Source organism: Stegastes partitus, unplaced genomic scaffold (assembly GCF_000690725.1).
Source record: "Stegastes partitus isolate 25-593 unplaced genomic scaffold, Stegastes_partitus-1.0.2 Scaffold1473, whole genome shotgun sequence".
In the NCBI taxonomy this organism is placed as follows: domain Eukaryota; kingdom Metazoa; phylum Chordata; class Actinopteri; family Pomacentridae; genus Stegastes; species Stegastes partitus.
The window spans coordinates 102,339-113,577 of record NW_007579204.1 but is presented as its reverse complement, the minus strand read 5'-3'; the positions used below and the strand labels follow the sequence as shown (position 1 = coordinate 113,577).

General features: G+C 44.7%; 1 protein-coding gene across 1 annotated transcript in view; it reads right to left on the bottom strand.

Moving 5' to 3' along the window:
• The window catches only part of fhdc2 (FH2 domain containing 2), a 19,198-nt gene extending 8,196 nt beyond the window's left edge, over window positions 1–11,002 (bottom strand). The window contains exons 1-3 of the mRNA XM_008299864.1: window positions 10,888–11,002; window positions 10,311–10,402; window positions 147–247 (exon numbers count right to left, since the gene is read on the bottom strand). Of these exons, the coding sequence (XP_008298086.1) occupies window positions 147–247; window positions 10,311–10,402; window positions 10,888–11,002 (308 nt within the window). The remainder of the gene's footprint in view (window positions 1–146; window positions 248–10,310; window positions 10,403–10,887) is intronic.
• Between the last annotated feature and the right edge of the window lie 237 nt (window positions 11,003–11,239).

Sequence of the window (11,239 nt, the reverse complement as noted above, 5' to 3'; positions counted from 1 at the left end):
GGGGGTGGCGGAGGGGCAACCAGCACCACTCGTGGCTCCATGGCTGTCACTTCCACAGGGGCAGTGGTGGGACGGAGAGGCTGTGTTCCATGAAAGGAGCGCGATTCCTTGATGGCCACAGTCAGGTTGATGTGCATAGAGGCTGCCTGGTGGTCAGAAGGAGGGCCGACGGCGGGCAAACGGGCTCTGCGACGTCCTTCCCAGCCTCCAGCGAGCTCTGGTTCAAAGGTCGATTGACGATTCCAGTCTAGAAAACAGAAACAACAAAGATGATTATTGAGCTGGAAATCAGTGTCATCCCAGAGACATATAGTCAATCAGTCAGCTTCATAATGACCTCACACTGGTTTCCCTGACACCTGGACGCACTTCTCCTTTCATTAGCACGACTCCAGAGCAATGACTGATCTAACAAGTCGCCCGAGCCCAGCGTCTCACCTCTGGTTCAACTTTCAGTGCAAGTTCAAGGCATTTTTTGGGAAAGTACTACGAGCTCTTCCCCCCTCTGCGGGCTGTTTGAACAGCTTGTCCCATCCTGTTCGGTTTCACCTCACTGCATGCACACACACCTCCACCTCGCCTGTTCCATCCTTCTAATTAGAAAACATGGAGACACCAGGGGCAAGGCAAGGCGCACAGTTAACCACAAAGCTCATCATAATAAAAAAAGAAAAAAGTCTGCAGCTTCACAGACTTTAAATATTCCTTTCTTGTTATGGGAGGTTAACGTCTGACAGCAGGGTTGGACAACACTTGCACCAGCAGGTTTTAAGCAGGATTAATAATGCATTTGGGAGTGACTCAGAGGTTTCAGGAGTCTGGTTCAAGGCAAACCCTCTCTAATCAGTACAAGGGTATGTGTTTGCCCAGGACACATCCTCTCGCCCTCTCTCGCGCATGAATCAGAACTTTTGGGAAACTCTTTTTGTTTCATTCCTTTTGCAGGGATGCGCTTGATTGCAGAGCTGTTCCGTGGAAAACCGCATGAGCGCGCTGCGAAAACCGCTGATCTCAGCCTCCATCATTTAATCAGATCTGTATCTTGACAAGCGAGAAATATCATCTGACTAATCCGGTTGCTTAAGAGCTCTTGGAAAGGATGAAAAGTTACGGGAAGTTATCGAGAAAACGAAAACGCATGAATAACAACATCATTTTCATACTTTAAGAAAAGTTTTTGGTAATTGTGCTTAGTTTGAACAGTTTAGAAGGATATTTTAACGCTGATCTACAATGAAAAAAAACAAATTTGCGCCAAATTAAGTTTGACAAAACATTTTAAAGTATTCTCGTGCCTCTGATTTAGGTTATTTTACTTACCTGCTGATGACGGCGACACTTTTCCAGTGACTTCTGAGTAAAAACGCCAACAAGAGCCGCCAGTTTAATCTCACACACACAAAATCATTTACGTCCCAACTTTTTTCGTTTGCTATTTCTTTCTTATCCCGGCCACTTGTGCAGCTCCACTCGCTCCAATCTCTCGTCTTCCTCAACTTGCAAACGAAACTTCCACACAGCGTCACGCGAACGCGCAGGCGCGCACCCCCATGCTGATATGCCTTTATTGTATCCTCCCAGTTTTCCCATGGGCGGACTTGAGTGGTTTCAGGTGGGAGCACACTCGATCTTTGCTCAGCTTTAATCCAGCTTCAAGATGTTCTTATGTGGCTAAATTTAGAGAATGTTTACCATGTTTGAAAAGACTCAATAGATCCTCAATAACTAACAGCTTTCACCTTCTAGATCTCTTTAATCTTTAGGACAGATTGTTTTAGTGGCTTTGATACCTCATACCTGTGTTTGCAAAGTCCAGATAAGATTGTACATGAAAGCTTGTCTTCTGTCAGACAACTTGATAAGTCTCTATTTCAGGCTAATCATCGTAGTGGGCAGGACTCCGATGTGTGATTGGTGTAGAAGGCCTTGATCATGCTGAGCCCAGTATGCTGTTGAGAACCCAGGAGAGGGAGCAGATGGATATCGGACATGGGAAATGATGTCCGCATGTCCTCCCTGAACCAAGAACGGAGCGCAGGTGAAAGCCAAGAGGCTAGAAGTCCCTCTAAGGTGCTGAAACGGCCCAGGTGCTTGGATGTACACCCATAACACCCACCTTTCATCCGAGGTGCTGGAGCACTCCTGGCCCACGTCACCTGGTGCTCCCGAGTCCGGCTCAGGTAGCCTCCCCTCACAGCCCACGCTGACAGGCGGTCGTCATCGCTTGTGGGGTTGCAGTAATTAGGAGGTTATGACCCCAAAGATCTGGCTATTGTTGTGCCGGAGCAGCAGGGCATGTTATAGAGCACTGTGCCAGAATAAACCTCTCTCAGGAAACTTCACTTTCTATTCAGTCACTCACTTCTCAGAGTACAGTGCACTCCTCAGAATACAAGGAAATGCCACTGTTGAGAGACGGCAGCTTTATAGTCCATAAAGGGCCCGAACAACCCTGCACAATTCCACATATTATGCCAGCATTTGGACATTGTGACAGTGATTAATGAATAGTAAGGAGTTAACTTGGCATCCCCGCGCATGTCTCACCAAGATAGTTAAATCGCAAGGAGACAAAACAGTCTGTGATGTGTACAGACCCACTCCCAGCTGGTCCCCTTTGCATAACAGTGAGCTTCAGAGCCTGTGCTTCACTTGACCCATTCTTTAGTGAATGAATGTGCATGAGGGTGTTCATGTGTAACATTTGTGTGCGACCCTGTGTGAGTTTGAGAGGGAATCTGTGCGTTCAAGTTAAACTGCACTTTGTAGACGCAGAATGGCGAGAAATAAGTGCTTTTTCTTGATCAGGCATTGGGGAAAACGTCTCAAATCTGGGTAATCGTGAATGTGACATTTCTTTGACGTTTTAGTGAAAATCTATTTTTTTTCCTAAATGGATAAATAAAGATTAACACACGAGGTCTCAGTGCCAACTTCCCTGTAGCTCAGCCCCTCAGTTTAGCAGCCATGCAGCAAGTGTTAGCCTTTCGCCAGCTCTCCTTCTTAATCTCGCTTTGAAGTCTCGGAAGGGTTATGTAAAGGTGAAGGCTATCAGCTCCCTCCTCCCCTAACTTACACACATTACGTATTATAGTGTTGACAATAAACTTGAATGATCGTGGGTGCCTACACATGGACAAAAACACAGGAAAAAAAAAAGAAAAGAAAAAAAAAAAGTACTTTGCTACGGTTATCAAATTCTATACAGTGACCTTTGCTGCAATTGGTTTTTCACACTGCAGAAATGAATCCGGATGTAAAGAAATCAATACAATAGATTTTTTGCCCAGATGCCCCATTTATGTAGCGTGCAAAAGTGGCTGTAAAACTATTCCATGTGAAACTATTGATATCGCCGTATGGGGGCTCAGTGTTTTTCTGCCTCTGGTGAGTCTGGTCTGCCTCCTGGGTCTTGGCCCTTTCCATGGTGGAGTAAATAGGTCAGTGTGACTGTGGCTCTGCGGGAGTATTAAACATCATGCATAGACATAGTATGAAAAAAACGTGCACACACACACACACACACACACACCTGGGTCTGATTCCAGGCTGGGACAGTAGGTCTGGGGAGGTATTCCTAATCAAACCCAGCTTCCTCAGATCTTTCTCGGTTTCCCAGCTGCACTCAGATCACGTGTAGTTACCCAGTGTGGCCTGACAAGGATCTCTGGCTTTGGTCAGACCGCCTGATAAGAAGAGACAGCAAGAGACAGTCAACACAGAAACACTTTCAGCTCCTTGCCCTCTTTTTTTTTTTTTTTTTCCAAGTTCTCTGACACACAAACACACATATGCGCTGACATTAACTCATTACATGACCGCTCCGTACATGAGAACTTGGAGTATATCCATCCACGCCAGCAAAAGACACGAAGAGAAGCTCACACAAGCTGCTGCACAATGTAACTTTGAGGGTTCGCAGACAGGCCATTAGACGATGATACAAACATTATGGAGACAGAACGGAGAGAGAGGAGGATGTGAGTCAAAGTTACAGAGAAAAAAAAACACATTAGAAAGAGTCATCTGTGGAAGCATTCACTTTCTGGAGTATGCCAGGAAAAGCACGTCCATTTTTTCGTTCTTTATTTCTTCGCATTCATTGTTAAAGAATTTCCACTATGTGCTTTCGCAATACGTAGTTTTTCTCGACTTGAGAGAGCAGACAAGCGGCACGACTGAACCTTGTGCCTCGCTTTGTTTTCATTGGCTGCACACAGCTGATGCTTTGCTGTGTTTACAAAGCTGTCTTCTGTCATGGCATTTTTAGCGTTTAGTGCATGTGGGCGTCTGTTCTGTTGTGATAAAGTTCCTCAGGTTGGACAGAGAGGAAGCTCGTGGATGTGTTTATGGTCAGGTGGCCTTGCATACTTTCTGTGTGTGTGTGTTTAAATTAAACTCAGCAGGGTGGAAAAGGAGGCTGAGGAGCTTGTGGTCACTTGTCCTTGTTGGAGAAGGGGGGGTCGACTCTGTTAGTCTTTGCACATCTGGCCACTAGAGCCACTTCCGACTCCAATTAGGATTTCCTGAGACTCAATAAAGGGGATTATTGGTCTGCAAAAACACCAGGGCAGACTCTCCCACCCTCCGTCGCCTTCCTGCCCCAGCTGCTATGGTCATTACACTAGTCAGAGCTACAGTCGCACTCCACTAGAAGTTTACAATGGCACAGTGACATACAGCGACATAGACAAATCAGCCCCTTTCTTCCCCTTCTTTTCCTCCCATCTTTGTCTCCTTTTTTTTGTGAGATGTAAGGCTCTTATATTTGAACCCCGGTTTCGAGCCTCCTCATATGTAAAAAGAATCAAACGCTTCATAAATGATGTCAGCGAAGCAATGGAAAGTAAATTCCTCTCTAAATGGTTGATGAGAAACTTACAAGAGACTGTATACCAAGCTGTGGTTGGGCACAAAGCCCTATAGCAGAGTACAGGGGAGCCGGGCTACACTGATAGGGGGTCCCGAGCGGCTGCTTGTGTGGCAAGAGTGATCACACAGTTAATATTCAAAGGGCTGAGTCCGTCGTAAAGAAGCCACTAAATAGAGGCTGACAAAGCGCGTCGTTCAAACAAAGGCTTCTCTCTAAGTAGGCTGTGTATATAGCACGAAGAGCAGTGAACGGATGGGCTTTGCTGGGGTGGTCATGTATGGAGTCCATAGTGAGTTATTAAAGCAGGGCCTCTTGCTCTTCATCCCCCACCACCACATTTAACTCCAAACCCAACCACAAATGGTGCTCTGGCTGCAATACGTGTTTAAATTTTGACACGAGAATAGAGATTTTGGGGCATGAGATGCTGTTTTTGAACACACTCTCAACAGGATGCATTTTTTTCTTTGCCTGTTCTGTATTAAACCCTCCAGTTAATGCATTCCAACAAACTGCGTTATTTCCCTTGTTTTTCCATTGGAGTATTGATTGTAACATGTACGTGCTTCAAGCCTTGCAAATTCCCTTCTACATCACCACACACACACACACACACACACACACACACACAGACAGTTACTTCAGCCATCTAAACCTAATTATTCCCCCCCTGTTTCTCTGTGCCAACCAGTGATGTCACCCACAGAGAGACAGTGGGACTGTTGGCTCAGTGCCTGAGGGCAGCCATGCCTGCAGAGAGGAGAGGAGAGGAGAGGAGAGGAGGAATTTAAGAGAAGATTAGCAGTTGAGAGGTTAACAAAGTAGGAAAATGCGAGGGCACCCCCAGAGTTTTGGCGAGTCCTCGTGTTGGGGCTGCAGGGATTAGCCAGCCGGCTCTGCTGCTGAATCCTACAGAACCCAGCCTCCTACTTTTTTGCTCCTTCGCCGTCTCCGATACAACACATTTAAGGCTGAAAAGAAAACATGGAGGAGCTATGAGGGCAAGGTCCCAAGGGGAGTACCCCTGGGATTAACCTAGCTGCTGCTCTCTTCCCATCATTTCCATCGGTATTCACTGGGCCTGTGCTGAAGCCATTCATCCTCACTAAATTGTTGCATAACAATGCATCCTGCCTTTTCCTGCAGCACTGGAGCTGTTGGTAAAACAAGGCACCCCTGGGCCCCAGGACCCCTGAGCCAAGGCCTAGTTTCTTGTGTTGTGGGGGAACCTTTGGAGGCTGGAGCTGTTGTGTGAGCCACTGGACATTTGGGACACACGTCATGAGGGTGGGAGGAAATAATGAGAGGCATGTAAAGTGCGTGATAGCTTAAAGAAATAGCTCACGACTTCGGGAAAATCATGCACTTACGTTCTTGTTAGATGAAAAGGTTGATATCACTCTGACATCGTTCTGACGGCAGTACTTGGAAAAATTGTGCTTGGCTAACAGGGACAGACAGGTTGAGAGTGATCCTGGGCACCTGTTGCTGGAGACGTTCCAGACGTGTCCAACTGGCTGGAGACATGATAACAGATAAATGATATTGCTCCGTTGAGTTTGAGATGACAGCCCTTGGCTAGTGTAGCTTAGAACAAAGACATGATCCTGCTAGCATTCTGCCTCTAGGTTGGGAACAAGTATCTTCAAACAAGTACTTGAGTGTCTGATTGGATAATAGGCTCAGTTTTAGAGTAAACACTGAGCACCTAATGAAAAAAGTAAAGATTAAACTGGGTTTTTTATTTTCAAATTAGACCCTACCTTAAATTAGGAGTTAGGGAAAAGCTATCTATCTATATGCATGCTGCTGCCTCTACTCGTCCTTGCCCAGGCTCTGCATCACAGATCTCTGTGCATTTTATTATGTGGTTTCTTAGCTTTCATTAAGTCCATGGAGACCACAGCACTGGTATCTCTTTTCGCTGCAAAGCAATGCTCTCTTCTTATTTATGCAATTCCCTATCACTTACCAACAACTGTTCTAAGTCTTGCTGATGTCTGCTTCACAGGATGCCCAGGATTTGCTCTGAACTTGGTAGAACAGCCTTCTTCTATTTTGCTCCCTGTTCATGAAATAACCTTCAGAACGCTTCGTGGGCTTGTCTCACTGGGAGAGCTCAAAGCTCTGCTCATAAGATGTGTAACTGAAGAGTGTTGTTTTAATGTGCTTTACTTTGTCCTTTGTCAATTTTTGTCATGTTCAATTTGAAAATGTTCTGTAACTTTATAATGGTGTGCCGTCTTTGACAGGTCTCCCTAGATAATGAGATTCTAATCTCAAGGGATATCTCGATTAAATAAAGGTTAAAGTATAGCCAAAGAAATGATGCAGTGAACATTTCTTAAACAAGAAATAATGCATTAATTAGTGACATTTACAGCTGACTGTAGGCAGATGAGCAGTTTCCTCAGTCCTTATGCGACTGTGAGCATAAAACAGCTACATATTTAACATCCCGACCTGAGTGGTATCAGTCTTTTGAAAATTATTCATTCAAGTATTGCTGAGGGTATAAAGTTGTCTCTGTCATAAGGGAATGGTCTACTCTTAACCCTGACAAAAGCTACATCATCAGTTTCGCTTTTGTCACTTTTTTCAAATTACAAGATGATTTCAAAGCCATTAATAGGGAGGAACAGAATAAGACAGAAATGACTTAATGTGGGTCAGATAAATGGGAGGGCAGCATGGGGTTCATTCTGCTCTCTGGAAATCACGTGCAAAGCCTCTCTCCCTTCCTTCCTCTCCCTCTGACACATGGAGATCTGGTATGTTTGGCAGCAGGAGAAAAGAGAGGGAACAAAGGGATGAGTGACCAATGTGCAGAGTTGCGATGGCCAGCTGAGTTATTTGGTCAAAACCCAGTAAAATGGAAGGACAGACTGTTGCTAGGCTGTGCTGTGAGAAAGAGAGAGCACTCTGGCTGAGCTCATTGAAAAGAAGCAGGCCTCTGTTTACTCACACAGATATACCACTTTAGAAGCACTGCGATTACCACCAATTAGTATTATTACCTACTATTACCTCCTATCACTCTCTTTGAGCCTTCATTAACCACTCAACCTGTTGAAGGGGATCTAAAGGGCTTTACTACGAGGGTGGGAGGCTGCCTCAACAGTGGTGAGTGACGGGTGGAAAAAAAGTTTACTCAGTTGTAAATATCTGGAAATGCATGGCACCTTCACTTACAATTTGCTGTCCTATTTACTTATGTAACTTGTTATTCTGTAGCTCCCTCAAAAACAACACGATCCACACCCTATTCAACCTACTAAGTGTATCCCTCCAACAAACAAAACTGACGTGACTCAGTTTGTATTGATGTGTTTGTGCATTACGTACTTGTCTTTACTGCTTTGGAAAATGTGAAAGTGGTTCAGATTAGCACATTGTCAAATCAAATGTCAAACCTGGGTGTCAAATAATGGCCTCTATGTCCTTGACAACCAAAGAACTACACACCAAAACACATACAACTCACCTCTATTTATCACTCGCTGACTTCTGGGCGTAGACTGTAAACATATATGGTGACAGCCTGAAGGTTCAGAAAGAAATAGGATGTGCTATGTGGGCAATATAAATACTTTATATTTGTAATTTTATGTGTTGAGCTTGGTGGTTAGCACCGTCGCCTTGCAGCTAGAAGATCCCCGGTTCACGTCCCGGTAAGGGGATCTTTCTGTGTGGAGTTTGCATGTTCTCCCCGTGCAGCGTGGGTTCTCTCCGGGTTCTCCGGCTTCCTCCCACAGTTCAAAAACATGCTGAGGTTAATTGGTGTTTCTAAATTGTCCGTAGGTGTGAATGTGAGTGTGCTTGGTTGTCTGTCTCTTAGTGTAGCCCTGTGATAGACTGGTGACCTGTCCAGGGTGTCCCCTGCCTTCACCCTGAGTCAGCTGGGATAGACTCCAGCCCCCCATGACCCTAATGAGGATGAAGTGGTGTATAAATAATGGATGGATGGATTTTAAAAGTCTTTTGTCAAGTTGTGGAATATGAATGCCCATTTTTTAATATGACAAATAACCAAAACTTTAATACTGCATACATAAGATATTCAGAAAATACTGTAGTGATAATCCATGTTTCTTAATGTTCACTTAATGTTGAACTAACATCCGATTAACAAGTGCTGTCTGTGCCACTAAAGGCAGATATAGTTTATTCCTCTGTGGCACAGAGGTTTACTTTTGTCTAAACTCTTCTGAACACCTGCACTGTAGTTTTCATTGAGTCAAATCCACATTTACCACATTGCTGCTGTCACATATTGTTTCATATTTGCTTCTTAGAATAGTCGTCAGAAACATGCTTATAAGTCTCGTTTGAGTCATGTTTCCTAAAAATAGCAATGTCCAGCTGAATCAGTGTATTTGACTTGATTTTAAAGACGTACATCCTTAAAGCAAATAGGCTGATGAATCACAAAAGATAGTCTGTAGCATGTTTTGTCTTTTCGTGCAGTTGATTCAACCAAGAAAAATATAATGTAGTCTGTCTTTTAAATGCTTCAATCCAATGTTTTGAGCAAGAAATGATAGAATAGGAGAAAATCAGTGTATAGGTATCAGCAGCTACAACAAGAGAATACTCAGCCCAGGGTAGGTTAGAAAAACAGATCTATGCATTGCTTTCTCCTCACGTGTACGCCACAGCAGCCTGTGGCTCCGTGTTGTGAAAACTCAGGACGGGCCCTAAAGGAAACAGACTCAAAGGATTATCTTGGGCAAGCCCTAAACACAAACCAGAGAGAGAGAGAGAGAGAGGAGAGAACAAGGTATAAGTTTAGAAGGAGACCTAGAAAAGGATAAAGCAAAACAAAGTAAGAAAAAAGAAACCCATTAAATTTTGTGTTTTGAATACCTAGAGGCCAATGTCTTGTTTGAAGAACCCTGAGGTGAAGGTCAAAGGTCACAGGTTAGACTCAGAGGTTATCAGCAACTGTTTGGGGTTAACTACAATTGTTTGAGTGGATGAGCATTTCCACAGTAAAACTGATTAACACAGTGAAGCTACTCAGGGCTTAGAACCACATTCATCCTACTGAGCACATACTCACACATTTCCGGGCCCTTTACTGTATGTCGGCACACTACTGGGGATTGTGTCCCTGGTCATTGTAGGTGTGGCTGAATTTGGAGCTGGAGTGTGAGAGGAAGTCAGTGGGGAGTAGAGGTGTTGGACCCTGTCATCCTGTTGTTACTGGTCACACCTGCCTGTTGTTCCCAAAGAGCGTAAAGAGCTAACAGGAGGTGCTGTGTTTGTATATTGAGACCAGTGAAACTTAACGGAGAGGAACCAGTTAATTGCACCAAAATAGGACATGAAATGACTCATTTTCAACTGGCCCTAGGGCTTTGCAGAGTACATACAGCTACAAGAGACACAACAACACCACCCCAATGCACACACATGTACACTAACACACACTTACGTGGATGATAATGGCAGGGCTTGTGTTAACGCCTCCCTCATTCAGCTGGGGGATGTACTGGAGTGCATTCTTAATGGTCTCCCAACTGTGACCTGAGCAAAAGGTATGGAGGAGAGGGGGAGGTGCTGAGGGGAGATCAGGGACAGCCAGATTCTTCTCACTGACATAATTACAGGCACAGGATGTTTTATTCACTCATTTGTTGTTGTTTTTATCATGAATCAGTGTTGAAAGAAGCTTTTGTTCGCTTATATAATGCAACTGACTGGAGCTTGTTCGTACTTTTACTCACACCGATGCTTGTCGTCAGATGACATTTATCAGAGCTGTAGTCGCTGCACACTGCAGACCCTCACAGCAAATCTTTCATGTAAAACATCCCTCTCAGCTTCTCCTTGGCGTCATCATTGTTTTGGTTCTTGTTGCACAGGAGACCCCACAGGGAATTCTGTGTATGTCAGGCTGATCTCAGTCATCTCCAGTGACCCGCAGAGGAGTCGCATATGAGACATGGCAGTCGTAATGCTCGGCTCTCGCTGGTGCTGTGATCAAGCATAAACAGAGTACGCCTGATTACTTCCATAGGACACGGTGACAATGTGGGCATCAAAGTAGAGAAGGGTGCCACTATGTGGCACATCAGAGCTGTAGGGTCCAGGGGCACAAATCTGGGCACAGAGCGAGTCTTTCATATGTGGGCCCTTTGAACCATGACTGACATGGAAATTCCTTTGAAGTGCTGTTTGGTGAGCCCTAAAATCTAAAGCTGGTTTAACACGTTGAAATGGATCCTTTGTATTCCTACTCAGTGATCACATGCTGTATGCTCGCAGGTCTTACATATGGAGAAACATAGAGGGCATCACCCCCGCCCACAGCCATGTTTGATTTTTACTGATCAAAGTAGGCTGTATAGAGGAGAGGCTTAC